Below are 24,536 nucleotides of genomic sequence, written 5' to 3'. Positions count from 1 at the left end.
GCCGGCCGGTAGGATTAATAGAATGACTTTTGTATTATGCAAATGTGTTTTGTAAAATCAATCATGCTAGTTTGTTGGATGCCCGCATGCAATAATGGTGCGTAGGCTACGGTGAGTGAGACCAGGAAAAGTCGAAGATAACACGCTTTCGAATGCTGTTCTAAAATTGGTATTGTTTACGTATTAGCCGGCTTGTCAGCTTTTTGGTCTCGTCCCTTGCGTTCATGAGGCTGGCAGAACCAAGCCGCCCACGTGGCTCCGCCAGGACTCCATGTGACGGGACGAAATATTGCTGGACCCGGGGAACGACTGTCATACAAGGGCATGGGTAATAGGCACGCCCAGGTGGGGTGGATCACACTGAACAAAGACAAAAAAGGGCAGTACGTAGTCTGAACGTTTGAAGGAGAGCAAACGTTTTGGACTGATGTTGTGGCGGGACTGGCGATTAATCTGCTTTCCTATGCATGTGATCTGTCATGACAATTGCGAGACCTGAGCTGGGCGTCGCACGTGGACTGACCGACTCGCATGGTCCACGCCCGGACCTTGAAAAGCCCCGTGAGAGGGCGAAAGTGAGATAGGGCGAGAGGTGAGGTGGTTGCATTTTGCCGGATTGGGAGAATTTGGTGGCTTGGAGTGCACGCAAGTTTCCCTTTGCAGCTTTATCTTGGCCTTCAAATAAAATTTTCTCGTGAACTTGCTCGCCGTGTCGGTAAAATTAAGAACTAGTGAGGATTCAGCCGTACAGCATTAGCATTGATCATCATCGTGTTGGTGCGGACTTTGAACTGCAAAACGTCGCGGCGTCGAGCTTGTAAATGCCAGGATGACGACGCAAGGATCACGGCGCCTGTTAGGTGATCGGAACCTAGCTGAAGCATGGGCAAAGATGGCACGTTTGAGCCAGGATACGTTACTCTGGATCAGTCAGATTTCCTGTAAGCATGATCTCAGATCCAAATCTGCCGTCTATGGAAGTTGTCACTGCCATCGGAAAATGAGAAGGAGGGTGCCGGACGACACCATGGTCCGAGAACAAGCCAGAAGACGCCCATCGCCGGGACTAACAATGCTGCCGTGTTGGTTCTGAGCTATTTTGCTGGCAGACGGACTACAATTGCACCGGGGTCACCAGGACAGATGCGGTACATCGAGAATGCGGTGTAGTAGTCGTCGTTTGGTAAGATGGAATAGATGGCAAGCATGCTTGGGACTCGAGGTTGTACAGAGCGCTCTTGCGACTCGCCTGGTTCGTGCGAGACAATGAGTGTCAAGGGACGAAACGAATGCCGCGAAGCAAAGCAGGCCCGATCTGAATCCCATGGCTATCGTAGCCTGAACATCAACATTGGAGATTCGTGAAACAGCACAGCCATGATACGGAGTCGAGCTCTGGCGACATGGGGTATGCTGTCTTCTCCTAAGATCGCATAGCCGATGGAAAATTGCGTCTAGTAATCTGTAGGCGAAGAAAGCTCTCTGTTCTGCGAGGATGTCTCCCTCGATGCGAGTATTTGAGCGACTCCATGTCCTAATGCGAATGGCAAGTGTGAGATGCTGCATCAGTGCATCCTTCCCAACGGGGCGCAGCATAAGGCAGGCACCGCCAGCGCTGAGGCATCTCGCAACAAGGCTGACTGACTTGACGGCACACGACTCCATTGCACTTTCCATTTTGACGTCTTTGCCTAATATTGACCATTTGGGGGCCACCGCCCCCTGAAATGCCACTCTGCCCCGTCCCATCATTGGTTCAATGTTGCTCCTCCTCCTGAGTCCTTGTCGTGTTGGGGGCTGCACCAGCCGCTTCATCGCCTTCATCGTGCCTCACTGGACCTTGCCACCGTGGCTTTTAACGCTGAATGCGTTCTTCACAAGGTCTCGTCGTTCGTCCAGTTGCTGGCGGCATAGCCATGCCAGACTGGTGCGGCCCGCGGCCGTGACATCGGCTTGCTATCCATGAATTCCACCGAAGCGGAGGCCGCTGGTGGACACTGGACAGTCTTCATGGGGTCCCGTTTCGGTTTCTAGAGCTCGGTGTGGTTCGGGGCTGTCCACCTACGATCCAGAATGAGGCTTCTGATGATTTTGTGTATAAGGGAAGCCACAGAGCACTGTCTTCATTCTGTCCAACCGCGTAGGCCATCTCCCCTGCTTGGAATGGGATCTTGGGCGAGGTTTTATACCTTGTTGAAACCTGGTCCAGTAGCGACTTCTTGACTACAGCACCTCAATGTTGATACCACGCTGGGGTTGAACAAGACTGTCGCCTTGGTTCATTCTGATACTCTCGAGTCGGCGCACGGGTAAGCCCGTAACTACCTCAACATCTTGGCTAGTACAAACAACGCCCTAATAGACGGTATCATAGCCATGAGTCAGCTCACAAGAAGCTCAACATTCTCCTGGACAAGGAGCCACGATGGCTACACCAGAAGACTCATCAACATATGGACCGCCGCGTAACTGAACTTGCTAACTCCCTCATCAGATGGAGGCCAGCTGCATATACTGCATTTAGTCATTCTCGATCCACCTCGAACAATTCCGCGACATCGCCTAGTCCCCAGACGTTCTAGACGGAGGAAGTTTCGTCTTGCATCCCTGGGCCGCGAGGCTGGTCCCAGTTCGGCAAGCATCTGGCGCCCTTGCTCTTTGGGAGCCTCAGGGAGCCCAATCCTCCGTTGCAATGCCATCAGCCGAGTCTGCCCAACAAGGTGAAGATACAGTTGATCTACCACACTTCGCAAGGTTCTCCGTCAGTCGACATGTCTTTCTAACTCAACCAGCAATACTACTGGTTCATTACATCGTGTTCTCACCGGTTTCTCAGAACCCTCCGTGCAGACCGTGAAGAGGCTCGTCAAAAGATTTACTGTCCCAGTGAGGAATCGGTTGAGCATGTCGCCTTACCCAAAAGGCATTTGTGCCGCTTCCATGCGAGGGATCATTACGGTCGTAGCTTCTTCCATGGACTTACAACCGAAGAGCACTCGAAGGAGCTTATCCAGCGTGTCGCATGGCGTTGTAGCAGGAACTTCGGCATAGCAAGAGATGCCTTCGGCTTTGCTCCTGTCGGCAACGATTCGAGTATGGACCTAGACCAACCAGACGCTGTGCGGCAATGGGGAACCCTCGGCTGCAGGATGCAGAGGGCCGCAACGACTTGCATTGCCTTGCCGCAGCCACTTTCAGTCAGGCTTCTGTCGTCAGCAAGTATCATCTACAACCGCCCAAGCGAGGAAAAGCCAGCAAGAGAACACGGAAATCCGTAAAGGATCTTGATTCTAGTTCATGCAAGCTCCAACTTCAGTGATGGGCGTTGTTAGACTTTGGCGTTGACCCTAACCAGCACGACAACAGTGGCAATACGACAAAGCTTCCAGAGGACGACGACTACAAGATCCCGCCAAAAATCACGCAGTCATTAATCGCCAAGGGGGCCAATGTCCGTGCGAGAAACCGACGTGGAGAGACAGCCTTCTTGCAGGGCTTCTGAGGGGGAAAGGGTTTGCGCTGCAGGGTTTCAGTGTCATTGATGAATGGGGCGGTGGATGTCGCGCTCATAAAGAACCATGCTTTGGCTGGTGCGGTATTTCTTTTGAGTTCTATCCGACCGTTCAGAATTCGGAGTTCGGTAACAGACGGCACAGCCAGGAGAGGATACCCAGTGATTTGCGCAAAGACAGACGCCGGGGAGCTAGGAAGTTGGATTCACGGCTTGATACTGTAGTACAGTAGGGTTGACTCACGATTGGGCTGTGTGTTACAAGAAGACCTGCGATGCTAAGCGACAAACTTGACGCCCGTATTCTACTTTGCAACGTACCGGATTATCCTCGTCTTGTTGGGCTCCAAAGCCTGTATTTGCGCCCTGTAATGCTAATTGGTGGGCATTATGTTATATTGATACTTGTTCTGTCTAGGTTTTCATGATTAAGTCCCCCTCGTAGTGATGCCCCTCATTTGTCTATGTCATATGACTTGCTCCACTTTCCCCCCTAACAGCCCCTAAGCCCATCGGCCTGACATCTCCGACAGATATACTTCCCTGTAGCTGTACTTTCCGTGCGCCCATGTCGGATAAAGCACAGCCGTCGCACTGAAGATGAGGCCAAAAAAGGGTGCATGCGTTTTGTGCGAAGCAATCACAAGGTGAATCACAAGTACGAGGACCTTCGTAGCTGGGGGAACTTTTGATGAGCAAGTCTCAAGGTTGTGGAACCTTCACGTATCTTATCTTATCTTATCAACCGTCGATACCAAATTTCAAACTCGGCAAAGTTGCGTATCTTTAGTATCACAATCTAGACGGGGCGCAAGCATTTTTCGGCGCCTGTGACGCAAATACCGCCACCATGGTGAAGAGAAAAGTCGCAGCCCTGGAGAAGCTCGATGCAGACTTGTGCGTTGCTCGCGCCAGTCAAACGTCAGGCGTATGCTAATTGTGCTGATTACAGTGCGAGCTTGCAGTACAAGATACGCCGAGACCCCAAGTATGTCGTTTCGCTCCGTGGATATGAATTGCTCTGAACATCGCCACGACTTTGCTGACATCCGATGCTGAAAGATCATACAAGGACGATTTTGTCCAGCAGTGGGAGCAGTATGAGTCGCAGCGCGAAATCTTTCTGATGAACCCGACGGGCGGAACGGCCGACACGATCGAGTCCTTTCACAACATGGTGGATTTGATTGCCCACGTCGCCGACTGCTACCCCGACGAGACGAAGTCATATCCTGATGACTTGAAGAGGATCCTGAACCAACACCACGCTGTGCTGCATCCTGACCTGAGGGATAAGATTGTCGGAAGCCTCGTGCTTTTGCGTCGCAAGGACGTCATCGACTCTGTGAGCTTACTGACGACTTTGTTCCCCATTCTGGTGTCGTCGCCGAGCAAGACGCTGCGCGAACTGCTCTTTCAGAAGATTCTAAGCGATATGCGGAATTCAAACTCCAAGTCGATCAATCACCCGTTGAATCGGACCGTCCAGACCGTGCTGTACAACCTCGTCACTGCGGATCGATCCTCGCCAAGGGCCGTTTGGGCCATCAAGCTGACGCGGGAACTGTGGAAGCGACAGATCTGGACCGATGCCAAGCCCGTGGACGTCATGAAGGAGGCGTGCCTGTCGGACAGCGAGAAGGTCGTCGTTGGCGCCACGCGCTTCTTCTTGGGCGGAGACAAGGAGAGAGAAGAGCTGGAAGACGACAGCAGCGACGACGAAATCGACCTGTCGAAAATCAGGCACCAGATCGGCATCAACAAGAAGACCAAGAAGCAGAAGAAGACGTACGACAAGGCCGTGAACAAGGTGCGGCGGGACCAGCAGAAGAAGGCCAAGCCTCACCCGTTGAACTTTTCCGCTCTCCATTTGCTACACGATCCGCAGGGATTCGTGGAGCAGCTGTTTTCAAACCATCTCCAAAGCTCTAGGTCGAAGCTGTCTTGGGACTCCAAGCTCCTGGTTCTGCAGCTGATCACGCGACTCGTTGGCCTGCATAAGCTGACAGTCGTGGCACTGTACTCTTGGTTCATCAAGTATCTCACCCCTCGACAACAGTCAGTCACCTCCATCCTGGCGTCGCTGGCGCAGGGAACCCACAACCTGGTCCCCCCGGATGTCCTCGAACCACTGATCCAAAAGATTGCCAACGAATTCGTCTCGGAGGCAGCAGCCGCCGAGGTCGCCGCCGCCGGGGTGAACTCGATCCGCGAGATTTGCGCCCGGCAGCCGCTGGCCATGACGGACACGCTACTACAGGACCTGGTCCAGTACCGCAAGAGCAAAGACAAGGGAGTCATGATGGCCGCCAAGGGTCTGCTATCTCTGTACCGAGAAGTCGGCGCCGAGCTCTTGCAAAAGAAGGACCGAGGCAAGAACGCCACAATCGGCCTCAAGAGCGGGCTGCAGCACCAGCAAAAGTTTGGCGAGGAAGCGATCGGGTCCATCGAGGGGCTCGACCTCCTAGCCAAGTGGAAGGACGAGGAGAGGGTGAGAAGACGGCTGGAAAAGGGCCTCCCCGAAACGGCCGGCAGCGGCGAAGACGACGGCTTCGACTCGGACGAGTGGGAGGTCGGCTCCGAGGACAGCAGCGACTCGGGCGAATGGATCAACGTCGAGCACTCGGACGACGAGGCGCCGGCACTCAAGAAGCAGAAGCAGGCAGAGGGGGAGGACGCCTCTGGGCCCTCCTCCACCGCCGCGCAGCTCGAGCGCATGCAGCTCCTCGCCACCACCACCATCCTCACGCCCGCCGATCTCGCCAAGCTTCAGGAGCTCCGCGCCGCGGCCGCCGTCGAGGCCGCCGCGTCGGGCCACCGCAGGCGCAGCAACAAGACCGACCCCAACAGACACGTGGACGACGGGCTCACCGCAGAAAACATCGAAGCACCCGCCAGGCTGCGCAAGCTGACAAAGGAAGAAAAGGTGGCGCTCGCAAAGGAGGGCAAGCCCGACCGGGAGGAGCACAAGTCCACCCAGGCCATCCGGAAGAGCAAGAAGGAGGCCGCGGGCAAGAGCACGAGCAACAGGGAAAAGGCGCGGAAGAAGAACTTCCTCATGACGCTGGGCAAGGCCAAGAGCAAGCAGAAGAGAAGTCTAGTAGAGACGAGGAAAGTATTGCGGGGGCACGTCGAAAGGAGCACGAGGGGCGGGAGGAGGAGGAACTTTGCCTAGCTTTTGCACCAGGTAGCTTTGCCCAGCTCGGTGAGCAACTCGATGGGTGGAAGGGACACGACGGCTACGATATTTACATATTCCGCGCCTGTGGACTTGTGGCTTGCTGTGTGTCTATTTGCTGCAATGCGTGTATGAGAAGCCGTCGTGAGTGGACCGGCGCCTATCCTTCCTCAACAAAACCATGCTCCATCCTGCTTGAAAACCGACATGCATCTCACGGTAGACGATGTTTGCACTTCTACGACTAGGCTGCTGCTTGCTCTGCTTCCTCCATCCTGTGCTAGGAATCACCCCGTTCCATACCGACAAGTATGAGAGCGGCTTCCATGTTTTGCGGGTCAACCTTGTACACTAAAGCACTGGGCGTACCGGTTGTTGGGTTGGCTAGAATAGCATCATAAAATGAGCTGTTGGCAGGGCGTGCCGTTTCGACTCAGGTGACACAACCCCGGAACAAGTGGTACCTGGTCCTGGTTCGGTGGTTGTACTGTGGTGTTTGGAGGCGAGAACTGCTGCTTGTTTGTTTTGCTCCGGGCGTAGATAGGTTCTGCTTCGGGGAAGGGCATCGTCATTGGTGATTCTGCATTCGTTGTGCGAAAATGGCGTGGGGTACGTGGTGGAGGTGGCTGCGGTCTTGGTTCGGACGGGCTGGTCGACGATTGAATTGTGATGGGATGGAAGCGACGAGTCTTGGAAAGGTTGAATAGGAGTGTGCTTCAAATGCGAGAGGAATATGTTTGCTGAGAACTTCATGCATTGGCTTTCTTTGTCAGATCTGGTTCTGTTTGCTCAATGCTGGCCTTCTGTACAGTGAAAACATCACGGACAAGATCCTCCTTTAGCTGAACAACGGCAAGAGTCAGCAGACATGTTCGTCAATCTTTGAATAAGACCCTATTGATCCCCTGACTCCCTTCGTTCAGCGTTGGTCTGCGCTAGCCTTCCCATTCGGTGCATGCCCCAGATATTCGTGCGCCTCCGGTGGTTTCTCATCGTTTGATGCCGATGTTTTGTTTTCTTCGTCTTCTGCCCCTTGTAAAATGCCAATCTCGGCCTCTCCAAGAGAGTCCACGACATTCTTGTAAGTGGGAACAAAGTTGACACATGCGGCATAAGTCCAAGCCACAAGCATGAATATCAACGGGACGAACATTGCGTAGCCGTCACCAAATGTATCTCCTGCGGCACCCGTTGCGGGCGGGACAACTGCACCTCCGACGACACCGCCGACGATGTAGCCACTGCCGCGCTTGGTATGCCGACCCAAGCCTCGCATGCCGAGTGCGACAATGGTAGGGAAGCAAATAGACTCGAAAAACAAGACAACATAGAGCATGGAGATGCCCACATTGCCGCGCTGAGTTATTGACGGGCAGAGAAAGACGACGCAGAGTGAGATGAATACTAGAAAAACCCATCGTGGTCGAACATATTTCATGACACCGACACCGGTAAAACGTCCGATGGCGAATGCTGCCTGCGCGCCAGCAAAGAGCTTGGATCCGGTGGCGTCCGAAGTGCCCGGACGGGTGGCCGTAGCATAATTGATGAAGAAACTAGCAACGGCCACTTGTGCACCCGTGTAACAGAATTGAGCAAAGGCGGCATGGAATAGTTTGTACTGCTTCATGAACGGTTTGTCCGTGGCGCCGGCATGCGTTTCCTGAGCTTGGAACTCCATGTCTGCGCTTTGTTAGCCTCGTCCCTATTTCGCGGCCGTTTTTGTCAACAATCGGGAACATACCGGCATCAGTGATTTCTGGAATATCAGATACGAAGAATAGTGCGGCGAGCAGGAGCACAAAGATGGCAATGGCAAGATAAACCCATTGGACATTCGCGAGCGCACGCTCATCACTGAAGTTGAAGAAGACGTATGAGCCCAGAACCGGTGCAATGACGGTGCCTACGCCGTTAAAAGCCTGAGAAATGTTGATTCGCATTTCGGAGTACCTTGGAGGGCCACAGACTGCGTTGCGTCAGCCAATGCCAAATGACCACGGAGACGACGGGATTGTATTTGCGAGATATCCCACCTGTGATGTATGGGTTTGCTGCCGTCTCGAGCGACCCAAGACCATTACCAATAATGAAGATGCAAGCACAAAAGCCTCCAAAGCTCTCGTTCTTGAGTGCCGGGATGGCCAACAGAGCGCCTAGCGCATACAGACACAGGCCCCATATGAACACAGCCCGGTAGCTATAATGTCGCAGGATCCAAGCTGCGTGACCAACTGAAGCCAGAGGGTACGCGCTGCCAAATGTCAGCTGGTGCGATGACACGGACAAGTCTTTGGCCGGATACATACCCAAAATAGGCGGCCTGCAGGCCTGCGGAACGTGATCGATTGATGCCCAGGACCACCTGGAAATGCTTGTTGAGGGTATCGAGGAGACCATAACTAAATCCCCAGAGAAAAAACAAAACGGTCACTAGACAAATGGGATAGATGGACTGGCGCAGGGTCAATTCGGCGGCTCGCGTACGGCGACTGTCGTCGGCCTTGAGCGAGCGCCGCTTGACCAACTCCTTGAAGGACATGAGTAGCGGATTCGGCAATTGACGACCTGTCCTGTCCTCCCTTGGCAGGGCTTGGCAAGGCCGTGGCTGTGAGAGACGGTATCCGGCGACAACTGTTGGTGCCTGGACATTGAACGTCGACGTCGCAAGAGCAGCCGGGGACGAGGATCATTTATTGACTTGATGCCGGCTCCCCTCACACCGTTTCGAAAGCCCAGCCAAGGTGAAGGTGCTGCGACGTTGCGAGTCGCCTTTCGCAAGTGTCGTAGCATTCGCCAATGCTGCTGGGCATGTGCAAACGTCGAGTGGAGCACAACCTGGGTGAAGAAGTGAGCAACCCTCGTCGATCAGGGATGGTGGTGACACCACGACGCCCACCTTGCCAAGCGAAAAAGTCCGGCGAAGGAAGTCCGTACTCCGTACTCCGTAGTTTGCCTGCAACCAACTACTTACTGCGTGCGCACGGGTACCCCGGACTCCGTACCCGATGGACGTGATCGTGAGGCTGTGTGTCAATGTAAAGTCGTGTTTGTGGGTGGCTATTAAGTCCCGACGGCAGAGACTACTAGCGGCAAATCAAGATCCACTGCGAGGAGAGAGGCCTTGATGATTTGATGGTTCGCGCCGAAGGCTGATTTGGCTCGGATGTCGTAGCCGGGGCAAGCTTTGAAGCGGAGACTGCAATCTCCCTCGTCCCGCCAGCGAATGTGAATCAACGTGCCGGTCAATGGGCCAGATGTCAGGGGCCTGTCTGCAATCCTCCGTCAATCAAACGACTAGCCGACCGTGGCGGTTCCCCAGAATCGAGAGGGAGCGGGGAACGGCGTTTTGTGGCCTTGATGATTGGTGATGGACGCAATACAATTTCGTGTTCGTGCGGGAAACTGGCCGTGTGGGCTGGTCGCAACCCAGCTCGCTAGCAGGCAAATCATGCTGCAGATTTCCCTCCCGCCCGCACGTCTTGAGAGGATCTTTCGACAGACAGATTGTGGGGAAGACCGAAGAAGCCAATCGTTCTTTTTTTTTTTTGGATTTGAGTTCCAAGGTAACCCTGCCACGCGGAAAGGAAGGTGGTGGTGGCCTGCAACGCTGATGAATGCCATCCTTGCAACGCAAGCACTAGAAGTTTTGGAAGATTCTGTTGAAAGTTTAACGCCAAGGCAAGGTTTAAGAACGCCCAGGTAGGCCCGAGGGGTGGAGAGTCTATAGACCTCGTTGTGAAGCGATTCACGGTTGTGAGGCGGCGAATTTGTGCTCAGTTTGGGCGCATGGTGCTGCCACCTGGTAGCCGCCCGCGCCACCTGGTAGCCACCCGCGCCACCTGGTAGCCACCCGCACCACCCGCACCACCCGCACCACCTGCACGCGCGCACGTCTGCCGTCTGCGGCGACACCGCCTTCCCGCTTAAGCCCCTTTCGACAAAAACGTCGAGTTCATCGCCATCATTCCACGCCACCGCCACCACATATGCATCACATCCATCAGCCGCGCAGTAACTACTCAGAGCCGAACTCGGGGAACTCGTACCCACGCAGGACAACCATCAACCAATTTTAACCTCATTGTTCCCGGCGAACCCATGGTGACGGTCCACGCTTGCTGTCACCAAGCATATGCGCCAGCTATTTTCACCGGCGCAGTGGCAGCTCATCTCCCCGTCTCAGCTCAACAACTAACCGCCTGAACAGACATGTCGATGGCGATTGGAGCTGCGCAGGCGCGCTTACAATGACATCTTTCATCATCCGACAAGCAGCAGGATGTGCTCGGAGTGGTATCAAGCGTACGAACCAGGTCACACATGCTCAAGACATGATATTATTCGTATAATGACGTGTAGAACTGCAAGTCTTCTTTCTACGGCCCGGGGACGACGGAACAGCTCCTCTGCCCGCAAATCGGTTGAATGCCGTACATTTGTAGCCGACATGGACGCCAGGTAGCACAAAATCGCCCTCGCCGTCCAGAAAACCACCTTCCCCGCTGCCGTTTCGAGCTGACCTGCCGCCGATTGTAAGCCGAAATCAACACCAGTGAGTATGCGGTTGCAAGTTAACTGCTCAACTTGTTGGCCTTCTGTTGTTGGGCCAAGGGCCCTGCATCGAGCTGTCTGTTATCGAGGCAACGTAACCTGGGCCGCCTCGATGCTGCCATTAACAGGGAAGGCTGCCGGAGCGTTTAGCCCAAACGCTTTTACCTCCTCTTCACTGCCTCGTGTGTCGTTGGGATACGATACGATACTGGGCAGGACCGTTGCCACAGCACTGATCTCCAGAGCTTGCAGACCAAGGATACCAACCACGGAACTGCCAAAAAGAGATGGCCAAGGTCAACAATCCAAGGACCGCGGTGGCGCGCCAGCATCGTTGCTCTTCATGTAACAAAAGGTAACCGTACCGAACCGAATATTTCAAGGCGCCACAGGGACCTGCCGGGTTCCATGCAATGATGAGCACAACCTGTTTCTTGCCATCCAGATCCTTGTGGAAAACAAGGAATACGGAAAGGTGAGCGAGCTGCCAAATAGACGGGAGGATGAACGCGGCGGTAATGGTGTGTGCAGCAGACATGAACTAATTTGGCATGGTTCGAAAACCCAACTGGCCACGGACGTCGTTCTTCGTTGGCAAATTGAAGGGGCTTTCGAGTCAATATTTCCAGCCTCGGAGCCGTGTAAGTGTCGGTTATCGCGTCAGACTCGAGCATTCCGTCCTCCACTGGGCGTCTTTCTTTTGCGCCATGACCAGACTGCCCAAGTATGATTCAGTGATTCGGCTGCTTTCAACTATGGCGAGACCCGCAGGTGGCTAGACACCTACATCCTCAAGAATGGCGTCGTAAACCGCCGGTTAAACTCTCCCTGTGAACTTGGCGCTAATGGCATTCACCCAGTCGCGCGTAGAGTGCGGCAAGGTCAACCTCCACGGACGGACGGGTCCCTCAACACATCGAAGACCTGAGTCTGCTCAGTGCATAAGAGCGGCAGGACCTGTCAACATGACAAGGCAAGGGGATGGGTAGCTCAATGTTGGCCCACGAGATTTGGAAGCCAGAAAATCCCCCCGAGCAACGAGCGGTTGTGACGTCGGCAAACTTGATGTCACCCGCAGATATTTCTCCGTCCTTGTGCACGTGGCCGACTTGAAGGCTCGGGCCTTTCTTCGCTCTCGTTCATATTACAGTGCCGTGGCACACCGATACAAGTGAATCATTGACGGCACAGAACGAATTCGTTGGAGGACGAGAATAGAAGGACATAGTCAATCACTCCCGAGAGGGGCTAGCAGATCACTATCCGCTCACGGCTTGCTCCTACGTGTTGTTATGTTACGAGGTCCTCAATGAACGGTGCTTTATCAGTCCACATGCAACGGCAAACCATCATTCCTCATTTTTGATACGATCCTCAACCACTCGATTCGATATCACCACGCCAGATTTGACCCCCCCAGTGCCCTGTGTATCGGACAAACATGCCTCTGTTGATTGGGCAGGCAAACTTGGTATCGGTCATTACGTGGTCCGTAAGCCTAGTAATTAGAGACTGCGTCTATGCGAGCTTGGGGTTTGGTGGCACAATGACGGGGGTTTCGCCAGCTGTTCTGGGTCCAGCGATTCTCTGTACGAGGTGACTTGTTCAGGGCAATGATTTCTGCCTGGGCAAGACCATATTCCCAGTCCACCACTTTCACTACAAGCAATTTTATGGGTGTGGAAACAGGTATGGAGCAGAAGATGGAATCTGATAGCCGGCCTATATCCTATGCACGGGGACTTGGGGAAAATGCGATTACAGCTCTATCAAGAAGCATCTCATCACTGCCTTGACATGCCGAGTGAGAGTAAAAGTACACTCCAGATGCATGGGTACCTAGCAGCAACGCGGAGACTCGACGCCTTTACGTTGCGTGCCCCATGTCGTTCCCAAAGCCGCCGCGGTACAGAGTAATACTACATTACTGCGGTCAACTGAGACAGTAGCGCCACAGTAACTGCAGCGATATAGCGATTCAGGAGCCCGTGGTCTCTTGCAGAGATCAGAATTCATGCGAGCAAGACCTCTTTCTGCCTTTCTTCGTCATGGTGGCGCTTTCACGACCACCCTGGTGACGTGGTATCCCGCGAGAGGCCATGTTGTGTTGTGTTGTGAAGGAACCATGCATCTCTGGTCGAGACTGCGCCTTGTGCATCAATGCTTGCCTCCATGACTCCGACTAGCCAGTGTCACTTTGGTGCTACCGGGCTGTTTGTCCGCTGAGAAATACTTAAAGCCACGTCGGAGGATCTACGCGAGCAACCTGCCCTGCGACGTCCAGGCATGACCAGAAATCTCGCCCCCAAAGGCTACCGAGATCTGTCCCTCGAAATACTCTCCAGAATATGAAGACCATTCTTGCCACACTAGCCATCACCGTGGTGGCGGTCCTAGGGTCAGACCCATGGGCATGCATTTGCCGCGTTGGCTTTTACTACACGGTGCAGCATTGCGGCCCATGCACTACGCAGGAGAAAGAGACTGTAAGCAGCTCCGTCCAAGTGCTCAATGACAGGTTGATTCTTACCAGGTACGGGCGGTTAGGTAAGATGTGTAAGTGCTCCAACGAGGAGACAGAGTCGACTGCTCGCATTGAGTTGACAGTAGAACGCAGTGGACGCGGGAATCCAAGGGAACAGGGGTGAGTGCTTTTCCCTCGGGCAGTGACTTATGCAAGAAGGGTGCTTAACAGCGCTTCAGTGTGCTTAGATTGATTCAGTGTCGGCAAAACGAGCGGCCAGAGAGCGCGGGATTAGATGCGTGGACGCGTCTCCCGGCTTTCCTGCCGCCTTCGAAAATGGCTTGCCGCTGATTACGGGCATGGAGATTTGTCTCTGTGCTGTTAGCCGCGTTTATATGAACTCCAGCAGTGGGATCGCCCAAAGACAATGTATGCATGGACAGTTTGTAAAGTCGCTCGGAAGCCTTGATATGATCTTGAAACTCGTCGCACCAAGACTGGTGTGCTGATGCTTGTGCCTACATCTTGAGACTATCTTGAGTACTCCAATATTACTTGATTGCTTGTGTTTCTAGGATATATGGCGTCAATATGAACAGGCTGGCACCGCGCTCCAGACGCATTTTCCTGCCACCCGCGAAATGTAACGCAGGGGCATTGCGTATGGCTTTGAGTCTCTGAAAGTGCCGATCTTCTGCGGTAGAAAAACAACTGCTAGTTGGAATATTAGTTGCGGAAATTCCTTGGCAACATGTATCGAGAGGAATGAGCCCATCTCACGGCAGGTCAGATTCTAGTCTTTTGCACGCCGGCTGTATTGTATACTGCATTGCAATCATAAGCCAGCGTAGCTCTTCTTCTTCAGGGCCTTGCAAGCTTCGTCGGTTCAAGCTTGTTACACGGAACTTGCGGTCAAGCGCCTCGACCACATGAGCAACTGCAATGCACAAGGGCTGCAGCTATCACGATGCCCCCATAGGGCACTCACGGGCCCGGGCATCAAGGCACAAAGTCACAAGACGTCAGCCCCTTGATGCCTCGAATCATCTAGTCGGGTTGCACACACAGGCGTCTTCTCATGTATAGCCCTCGTTGGCCGGGTCCTTCGGTTGTGGGAAGCAAGGACCTCGGGGCTACACGATATTACATGTGAATACGAGCCCTTTGCTCCGAGCCCTGATCATTGAAATCGTATCTGCCTTTATGGCAGTCCATATTTTCAAAGGCGAGCTGCGACATCTTGAATGTCCCCAACCCAACCGCCCAGATGTGGCTTCATGCCGGTCTCACAACATGCACTGGTGCCTGGGGTCGTTACAAGACGCTTGTGTTTACAAGTTTTACTTGCCGCTGACTTGCTTCTGAGGCCAATAGAAATCACACACGACCGACGTCGACATCGGCCAACCGTATGATGTTTTGTGTTCAATCCGCTGCGTGTTCGACGCGCGTGAACCAATAGTGAGAGCCACCCTGTCCGTGACCGGCTAGATTGAAGTGGACGCACAGGCCAGTGCAAAGGCAATTGTTGTTGCGAGGCATTTCTGGATACGTGCCGCGAAGGAGTATTGAGGACGTGCAGAGAAAAGTCCCTAGATACTGGAAATCAAGAGATATCGGAGGCGACTACAGCCTACTGAGGCCCCAACTAGCAAATAGACGCATCTCCCGTCATCTTTACTGTCACTCTGTCATCGTGCACACCTGATCCTGACACAATCATAGCCAAAAATGGCCGCGCTGAGCTGAAGTGTTGGTTCGGACGGGATGGCGCAGGAGGCAACAACAGAAACAACAGACTTTATCGAATAACAAGTCACTTCCGCAAGGCTCATATGAGCAAAATAGAATGGAAAATTGAGCTTGTGTTGTACGTCTTTGTTGGGCCCCCTTTGAGTCCTGGAGTCTGAACTCCCACTCAGTCTGCCTCGTGAATCAGACACTTTCCCTTGGATGTTGGCTTCATCCAATCAAAGTCAGCACAGGACATTATTTATCCCGCAACAATGTAGCGAAGAGAGTGATCGGTGCCTAGTGCCTGCTGCAGGGCCTTGGCCTTCTTCAATGAACGTCTTTGCCTCACTTTGGTATTGGCGGTCAGATATCTACTCAGCGACGACTCTGATATTGAGGTCCATCCGAACGTGGATACGCGGTCCTTTATAAGGGCGAAGCTGAGCAGGATTCACACGGAGCGGCAGCAACAGAAGCTGCAGATTCAGGCACTCGAGTACGAATACACTGTCAATACACTCATGAGCCGTCTATCCTCCTTGCTCTCCTCTCCGCCTTGGAGTCTGAGACCGGCGGCCTGTTGATGGAGGCCTTCAACATTGCGCTCGACGAGGGCGATGAAGCGGAAACGTGGCAATACGTACACCAGGCACTGCTGTTGCAATATTGCCGCATGCCCGGGCGCGATGGAGTGACGGTATTTTTCAGTCGCATGGCCTTGCCGCAACACCGGGCCCAGGAGATCTTCGTGAGGGACGTCATCGAGAAGTCTCAGCGGATTCTGTCAGCGGATTCTGGAGCTGGCGGCAAATCAACGCAACGCAGAGGGAGGCCGATCCGTGGAGCAAATTCATATACAAGCCCTGGAGCCGGGCTCGGCGATTCAAATTCGAATTCCGGACCTGGACAGCAATGACGAGGACGAGAGGGAAGCGAGGGCGATTTTCGACAGCTTTTCTCCTGAGATCAAGGCAGCGCTGGAAAGCGCGTCGCTGGAGGAAGTGAACAGCGTTTTGGGGACGATGGAGGTTGCTGAGGCCGAGAATTTGGTGAGCCTGCCTTGGAGAGGTGAGTGTTGCCCCTGGCTTGAGTAAGCTTGTTCACCGGTTCCATAACGTGCTGATTTCCAACAGGCTGGTTGCTTGAACGTCGGGAGGGAGATTATCGACGCCACGACGGAAGAAGGAAGAAGCAACTGAAGGAGATGGAGGAGGCTGCCATGGGAAATGCTAACGTGGAACCCGAGACTGCAGCGCAAGCGGGAGCGGGAGTATCAGGCCAAGCATGTCATGAGAAGATTGATGGCAATATATCATAGATATAGAACCAGTCGACGTTGATACATCCGCAATGTTGCGTACCGCGCGGTGAATGTCTCACAACGCCACCGAAAATGACATTCGGTCACCCACGCCATCGGCGGCGCCTCTATGATTCCGTCTGGTGGAGGAGAAGGAGGACGCCTCGTGATCAAAGCTCACAGTTCGCCGTAAAAGACCATTCATCTCAAAGCTGGAGTGATTTCGCTCCGCCCATCAGGTGAAAGATATATACGAGGAGGAGCAGGAAGCACCTATCAGGTTAATGCCGCAATCTTTCAATATTAATTACATTTATTGCTCTCATGTTTTTATACCCTTTCCAACATGCATTCAAGAGAAGAACAGCTACGATCCTCGTCTCAGGACGCACGGGAGTGACAACAGTACACCACTCCGGCCTGAACTCGATCAAAAGTCAAACTCTGGCCGGAAGACATCCAGGTCGACGTCTTCCACCAACTTCTCCTCTAGGTCTTTCCGCTTCATCACGCGAAAGACGCTTCGCAGCGTGTCGTGCAATTGCTTGCTCCTGTTCGGGGCCGAGACGCGGCCGAGCGTCTCGCCGACCTGATGGTTGCCGCCACCCAGGATCTCGTATATCTTGGCGCGGCCCGATTTCTCGACCGAGTTGTGTATCTTGAGGGCGGTGAGCAAGTGGCACACCGCCAACCGGGGGTCGGTCGTGATGCAGCTGATGCCGAGGTTGGAACGGGCACGCACAAAATTGGGCGAGATGGAGAGCGCCTGCTCGTAGGCGGCGATGGCGTCCTCGAATGCCCCGTTGTTGGCGAGCACGGCGCCCAGCCTGTTCCAGAGCAGATGGGCCTGGTCGTGCTGGTTCGCCGTGCCCAGCGCCGACGAGTGAAGCGCCAGTTGGAAGCATTCAATTGCTTTGTCGTACGCCGCGACGGCCTGAAAGAGCACGCCAAGGCCGACCTGCACGTCTGGATCCGCGTACTCTCTGTCGGGGCTCAGCTGTGCCGCTTCGGAGAAGAGACGAACGACTTTGTGGTAGAGGCGCTTCCGATCCCTGTAACTCAGATCACGCTTGGGCGAGACGTCTTTGGGATCCATGATGTTTGAGTACTTGACCGACAACCACCGCTCCAAGGTTCGGACGGCTTCGCTATCATACCCCTCGTTGGAGTATGATACTGACAGAGACATGAGTGCATCCAGGTTGTTCGCGTCGTGCTTCAGCACCTGCTCCATAGCCAGGATCGCTGCCGTCTCCTCCTCGTTCTGCGCCTGAGCTTGGCCGAGATACAGCCATGCCTCGACCTGGTCCGGATGCTGCTGCACGGCGGCCTCGAGCAACAGCGCCGCCAGCGACAGATTGCCTCCCTGCTTCATCAGCTCCACGCCCTCCCTGAAGGCGTTCTTCTCGTTGCGGAAGATGTTGTCCTGTGCAAATACGTACGTCCCCCAGTGGCCACCGAATCGTCTCCCATTTCCAACTGCTGGCAAGTCGGAATGCCCGTCTGGGTCCTGGTGTGAGTCGGAGTCGGCGTCAGCCTGGTCGATTACTTCAACCTGGACCGGGAGATGGGCAGTGGCTTCGCGCTCTTCCTTGGCACCTTTCTGGAGAAGCAGCTTGACCACGGCCGTGTGCCTTTTCTCGGCGGCCCACGAGAGCGCCGTCCGGCCAGTCTTGTCCGCAATGTGAACATTGGCGCCGTTCTGGAGAAGCAGCTTGACCACGGCCTCGTGCCCTTTCTCGGCGGCCCATGAGAGCGGCGTCCGGCCATTCGTACTCTTAGAGTCAACCTCGGCCCCATGATCGAGGAGCAGCTTAGCAATGGCCTCCTGTCCATTCCGAGAAGTCAGCGAGAGCAGGGTCCGATTATACACGCTGTCCTTGGAGTCAGCCTTGGCGCCGTTTTCGAGAAGCAGCTTGACAATGGCCTCGTGCCCCTTCTCCGAGGCCCACAACAGCGGCGTCCGACCATACTTGCTGTCTTTGAAGTTGGCCTCGGCTCCATTCTCGAGAAGCAGCCTGGCGATGCCCTCTTGTCCCTCTCGGGCTGCCCGTAGTAGCCAAGCGTCTCGCAGCATTGGCGCCTTTGTAACGTTGGTGGCTAGCTCGTGCCAGTCGCCTAGCACCGCCGGATAACTTGCTGTGGCATGATTGTCCCATTCGCGGGACGAATATTCCAAAAACAAATGCTGCGAAAATTGACGCCGCAGGTCCGAGGCGTTCTTACCGTTGTTGAATGCCTCTGCGCTCAAGTATGCCCAGCAAGCCTTGAAGATTTGGAGGTTCGCCTCGGCTTCTGCCGTATGATACCACTTGTTGATTTTCGAGCGTTTGAGCAGCAGGAAGTCTTTCACTGACTGGTGACAGAAGTTGATGGTTGCATCATCTCCGCTACTAACATAGAGGATCGAGCTACAAACCGAGAGGATGTCGGCGTAAACTGCCCCGTCTTCGCCACGTCGTACTAAGCCCGTCTTCCATGTTGCAAAGGCGGTTTGGATCTCAGTTTTTCGCAGAGGGCGCCTGGCCACAGCCATGCAGCGCAAGATGAACTGGGCAGTTTCCGTATTTTCTCTCGGGATTCGGTCCAGAATCGAGGCATACGTATCATCAATGCCATGAGGAAGGTCCTTTAATTTCTCCTCCACTTGATGCATTAGAACAGCCCTTAGCTCGGCAATCATGAGGGATACCCAGAGAAAGGTGCTCCCGGCCTCGCGTTTCAGGGTTTCGCTGACTTTTTGCTTCAAGCTTGGTGTGTATTTCTTCTTGCTGGCTAGGTCGCCGACCTTGTCATCAATGTACTTGGCCAGGTCATCATTGATGACTGCAGAGCCCATTTGCACGGAAACGCCAACGCCCTGTAGCTCATCTTCAATATCACTGATCTGAAGTCTACAGGTAATGAGGAGCTTAATGTTCCGTCGGACTTTTCCAGGGGGTAACTGAAAGAGTTTTTTGATGGAAACGAGCAAATGCTGGCGAGTCGAACTTTCGCACTCGTCCAGGGCATCAATGAGGATGAAGACTTCACCTGCACGCTCGTCCTGGAGCGTGCAGCAGAAAACCCGCCAGAGAGCGGAGAAACTGTTGAAGAAATCCTCAAAGACGCGGTCACCAGCGTGCTTCTCAAAGTCGGGCTGGACATGCCGAAAGAGCTCGTTCCTCTGCAGCAACAGCTGCCACACGAGGCTTCTCAATATTGCCGTTGGCGTCTTCCGGTCCTGGTTCTTGTCGTCGCAGAAAAAGTAGGCAAATGTCTTGTCGGCAGTCTTCTCAACCTTCTCCCTGAGCACTTCGACTAGAAATGTTGACATGATGGTCTTTCCAATACCAGGTGAGCCGACAAGGCGAAGAAGCTGTGCATCTTTGCTTGCGGCCCAAGCAGAGAACTCCTCTCGGTTCAGAATCCACTGGCAGGTATTCTCTACTCTTTCTCCTTTTTGGGCGTGAATGTTTGACAGGACGTCGAGGGGATTGGTCACTCTCATCTTCCGTAGGCATTTTTTGAGGTCGTCAGACGCACAACTTTCGTCTGTTGGAATCGCTATTGGGTTGCGACGGCGATTGAGTCTTTGACAGGCGGTCTCAACCATGCGCACTATGTGAGGGTAGATGCGCTTGAAAGAAGGGTCGTCGGGCCCGTAGAATTTGTTAATTTTGAGATGGTCAGTGTTGAGAGCTATCCTGTGATGGCCGTCGATGCAGGCGCTGGACTCGGGAACAATCTGTAGGGTAGCCGCTGGTCAGAGAGAGAGGAGGTAGTTACGTGATTATGTAATCAGGCCAGTCCGCATGAAGGCATCGGAACACGAACCAATTCCTTGGAAGGCAGCAACTTTCCCACGAAACCCGCCCGGGACGAGTAGTCTGTCATGAGCTGCTCGAACGCGCAGACAACCGGCACCGAATCGGAAAAGAGCCAGCGGGAGAAGTCGCGCAGACGATCCGCCAGTGAATCCGACTGCTCATCCAAGGCTTTCAGCAGCCTGTCTTCGGTAACAAAGCCGGGCGATGCGAGAGATGCAATCATTGCACCCCAACGTGCAGCGGGACTGCCTCGATGAGGCGTCCCCAGAAAGATGACCCCGGCAGTGGACTCGGCAATGGACAAGTACTCTGAGCAATGCCTGGACGCGGAGACGATGGCCTGTCATCGAGTCAATATGGGCGAGGAGCGCTAGGATTCGCGTTATGGTACTCCGTGCGTACCTGTTCGATGACATTGCCCCCAAAACTGTGGCCGATGAAGATCAAGGGCCGATTAGTGACCTGTTTCCGCAGACTGTTAGCGAGGGCCACGAGTCGCAAGGCCCTTATGATTATCACACCAACCTCGTCACGTTGGTGTCGAAGACTGTCCAGTAGGTTGTCGGAAATGTGCGAGAGCCTCTGTTGGGGAGCATTTGCGAACCATGCCGAATCGTAGTTGAAGGCCAGAACTCGACAAGACAGTTTGGCAGGCAGTAGTTTCTGCAACCAGTTGAACGGCTCGTCGGGATACCCGGGGCTATCAGGAGGGTTGTTCTTGGGCAGCCAGATCCAGGCGTAATCCGGATTCGCGCCGAGGCCATGCACGGCTACGATGCTAAGCCAGTCATTAGCACCCATCTCATTTCTAGGACCGCTCAGCTGCAAGGCGCACTCAATAGTTGGCTCGTCACAATCATGCAATATCTGCAGCCCTAGCGTTGACTTTGGCGGTTTATGCTTGCCCGATGCGTGATTGTCTCTGGCAGCTGGAACGCTCAGTGCTTCTGGTTCAGCTGAAGTCTTTTCATCTTGGCCGCCAGAAGTCTCGTCACTGGTGGTGCTGAGTGCCTTGCCAAGTTTGGACGACCGAGCCAAGCGGTACATGGCTCGGGAACACCCTCTCAGGCATATTATATAGGTGATGATAAGCATACAGCAGGTCCAGAACGCGGGCCAAAGACCATTGTGCGGCAGTCCGAATCCACAGAGAATCGAAAGCACAGGGAGATGCATCGTGTATCCATGTCCTTTTGCGATGGCCAGGGCTCGCAGATATGTCTGGGCCGCGCAGCGTGTTTTGATAGTGTTCTGTGGCCCAGTTGGTGAGATGGACTGAGAGCCCTTGTGAACAGGCAGCGTGGAAATGCAGCAGATAAGGCCAGGCCATTCACATCGCCTTTCGATGTACGGGTAGACCAAAGTCGCCTCTTGGTGACCAAAGGCAAAAGTTAAGGCATTACGTGGTTTTGGCCAGGAAAAGGGGGAGCAGAAAGTGGCTACCGGGGATGAGGGGATAGCTGAAAAGCAGTTGAGCGGTAACGGTCACATCCGTTAGTGCTCAAGTCAACAAATGGCGAAAAAGAAACGAGGCCAGCGGGCAGCACTTCGACGTCCGCGTCACACCGCATGAGCTGACCATCTTTTCAACAGTCAACGGTGCCCAATAAAGGACCGCCGCCATGGCCTGTCACACTGCGACACTGACACGACGATCTCAATACCAGTGCCTCGTGTCTTCGGCCTGCTTCACTGCGCGTGCAGCAACAAACCTCCATATCTTCTTCCCTGAGATGTCCGACGGGCAGCAGTACGGCCGCCAAGAAGAAATAGAAAGTCAAGGGAATCGGGTATTTGCATATTAAGCTACGCTCTCCGTCTGTCAGCCGTTTCAAGCTAACACTTCTGCTAATAGGCTGTTATTCCATTCTCCATCCGGATTCTCGCCGGCGAGAACGAGCAGAGTGCCGACGTGGCGCGACGCGATCACGACGAATGGCTCCTGTCCCTCTTGCCCGCCTCATACCGCCAAGAGTCCCGTAAGTTGGTGGCTGCTGGTCAACATGTAACGGCCTGCCTCGAGGGGGAGCTCGATCTGCGACGGCTCACCAGCATCCGCGGCTGGCTCTGGGTCGCTGGTTTACCTTTGCCGCCGCGACCTCTGCACCACCAGCTCTTGCTTGGCCGGGAGATATTTGTCACGGAGCAGATGGACATGCATCTCATCTGGACAACCGGTCGCATGTTCCTTAAACCTGTTCCTCGATTCCTTTTGGAGCCGGCGTTTTGGGCCAAATATCTCTGCTGCGCCCACTCCTACGACTGCTCTCCTGGAAACGATGTCGTCCAACGCGGCACAAAACGGACATGCCTGAGGCTAGGCCTTCGGCAGCGTGCCCTCGGATTCCTCTTCTCCTACGCCGCACTCATATCCCACGAGAGCGACTTCTGCATCGCCCAAGAAAAGCATCTGCTGCCGCAGGAAGCACGCTGGCCTGCATGGAGGATGCTGGTTGACCAGCTGGATGCAGAGCACATTCATCCAAACATTGATCCGCGATTCCACCACGGCGAACTGCGGTTAAGTCGCCTGAACAAGATATACGCCCTCTCGCAGACTCCCTTTCGCGGCTACATGACTCGTTGGAACCAGTACAGCACCTTCTTCCAGGACCATTTTGCTTGGCTAGCGAGCGCAACGGTCTATATTGCTATTGTCCTGACTGCGATGCAGGTCGGGCTCACGACCAAGAACCTCTCCAGCAACGACGCATTCCAGTCTGCGTCGTACGTCTTCACCGTCTTTGCCATTCTAGGTCCACTCAGCGTTGCTTTGCTCATTGTCCTTGTATTCTGCTGCATCTTTGTATATAACTGGGTCAGAGCTATCAATGCCAACAAGAGACATCTCGGCTCCGGCATGTCACGGCAATAAATACAACAGCCGGCCCAAATTCTGCAACGTCCGAGCTCGGACCGTTCCGTCCCTAGCGCTCCTTTAGCCAGTTTTTGGGTGTTCTAGCTTGCGTCTGTGGAGCCTGGAACAGGAATAGCGCTGTGATTGGCTCCGTCATACAAGCCCGCGCCTCGACTCCTCGGCGCCAATCATTAACAGCAGATGTATTTCATTTTACAAGCCAAGAGCATACCTTGGAAAGCATCTAATCATGATGAATTACTTGCTGCGAGGAACGTCTCTAAGACTGTGCGCTCTGAATCTAATTGGTAATCGCGAGGACTGTGTGCGATGAGCGTGGCTTTAGAAACGCTGCGTAACTAGCGAAGAATGGTCATATCGACGGCTGTGGAATAGTACGCATTGTCTGCCGGGTCTTTGATATAAAAGTTGCCAATGGATGTGCTGGAGTGGGATTTACAACTGTAGTCTTGATGGCAGGCCAGGACTTGAACCGAGCCGCCATTCCGATCGATTGTGCTACCATGCGTTGTGATTTGGAACAACATCTCGGCACAATTTGTGGGTTTTCCATAAAAGAACGCCTGATCATCTGCTAGGTTGTAACAAGAAACTAGTCAAATAAAACGGTATTGGGCCTTTTTGTCTTGTGGACTTGAGAAGCGGCGCTTGCGAGTCGCATGTTGCTTCGTCTGTGGAAGCACGACCACGTGTCATGGCACCAAGGCCTCCGTTGCTTTGGCGCCGCTTTGCACGTCCTTTGGCCCCGGAGACTCTTGATACCGCCATGCTCACGACCCGGTGGGAGCTGGGAATCTCCCCTCCTCGGTCGGGCCCATTTGAGTGCCCATGGTAGGTCCTTGGCGGGAAACAAGAAAGAGAAACGAGAAGCAGCAGTGGGGTTTAACCAGGCAGCGCTGCCGGAAAAATGGCGCTTCATCAGTACGACTACCCGCCGGCTGTTGGCACAATCTTAGCCAAAGATGCCGCCAACTCGTGGGCATCGTCTGTTTCGTCCCGATCCGTCACGTCCGGGCCATGATTGGCGCGAGTATGATGGAGTTGGGCGGTGCCCTCGGCGTGCGTGGCCGTGTTGCCGATAGTAGATACCATCCAGACCACGGTCGTT

At 54.1% G+C, this 24,536-nt stretch overlaps 5 protein-coding genes across 5 annotated transcripts; 3 read left to right on the top strand and 2 right to left on the bottom strand.

Moving 5' to 3' along the window:
* Positions 1 to 4,361: 4,361 nt before the first annotated feature.
* MAM_07344 (SDA1 domain protein) lies at positions 4,362 to 6,686 on the top strand (the record flags this gene model as incomplete). Its single annotated transcript, XM_040826142.1, has 3 exons — positions 4,362 to 4,408; positions 4,464 to 4,499; positions 4,574 to 6,686. The coding sequence occupies 3 exons, from the start codon at positions 4,362 to 4,364 to the stop codon at positions 6,684 to 6,686; spliced, it is 2,196 nt and encodes a 731-aa protein (XP_040675814.1).
* A 922-nt stretch (positions 6,687 to 7,608) lies between these two features.
* MAM_07343 (Major facilitator superfamily domain, general substrate transporter) lies at positions 7,609 to 9,231 on the bottom strand (the record flags this gene model as incomplete). The annotated part of the gene is made up of 4 exons (XM_040826141.1): positions 7,609 to 8,372; positions 8,434 to 8,658; positions 8,726 to 8,943; positions 8,999 to 9,231. The coding sequence occupies 4 exons, from the start codon at positions 9,229 to 9,231 to the stop codon at positions 7,609 to 7,611; spliced, it is 1,440 nt and encodes a 479-aa protein (XP_040675813.1).
* A 6,793-nt stretch (positions 9,232 to 16,024) lies between these two features.
* MAM_07342 (Cdc37) lies at positions 16,025 to 16,759 on the top strand (the record flags this gene model as incomplete). Its single annotated transcript, XM_040826140.1, has 3 exons — positions 16,025 to 16,189; positions 16,269 to 16,509; positions 16,575 to 16,759. The coding sequence occupies 3 exons, from the start codon at positions 16,025 to 16,027 to the stop codon at positions 16,757 to 16,759; spliced, it is 591 nt and encodes a 196-aa protein (XP_040675812.1).
* Positions 16,760 to 17,171: 412 nt separating this feature from the next.
* MAM_07341 (Peroxisomal targeting signal 1 receptor) lies at positions 17,172 to 21,597 on the bottom strand (the record flags this gene model as incomplete). Its single annotated transcript, XM_040826139.1, has 3 exons — positions 17,172 to 20,468; positions 20,558 to 20,890; positions 20,953 to 21,597. 3 exons carry the CDS (start codon positions 21,595 to 21,597, stop codon positions 17,172 to 17,174), a joined length of 4,275 nt encoding a protein of 1,424 aa, XP_040675811.1.
* Positions 21,598 to 22,172: 575 nt separating this feature from the next.
* Positions 22,173 to 23,425, top strand: MAM_07340 (uncharacterized protein; the record flags this gene model as incomplete). Its single annotated transcript, XM_040826138.1, has 2 exons — positions 22,173 to 22,340; positions 22,406 to 23,425. The coding sequence occupies 2 exons, from the start codon at positions 22,173 to 22,175 to the stop codon at positions 23,423 to 23,425; spliced, it is 1,188 nt and encodes a 395-aa protein (XP_040675810.1).
* Positions 23,426 to 24,536: the final 1,111 nt, after the last annotated feature.

This window comes from Metarhizium album (genome assembly GCF_000804445.1).
Source record: "Metarhizium album ARSEF 1941 chromosome Unknown scaffold_30, whole genome shotgun sequence".
Taxonomy (NCBI): Eukaryota; Fungi; Ascomycota; class Sordariomycetes; order Hypocreales; family Clavicipitaceae; genus Metarhizium; species Metarhizium album.
The sequence above is the reverse complement of the archived record's forward strand: the minus strand, read 5'-3'. Positions and strand labels throughout refer to the sequence as shown.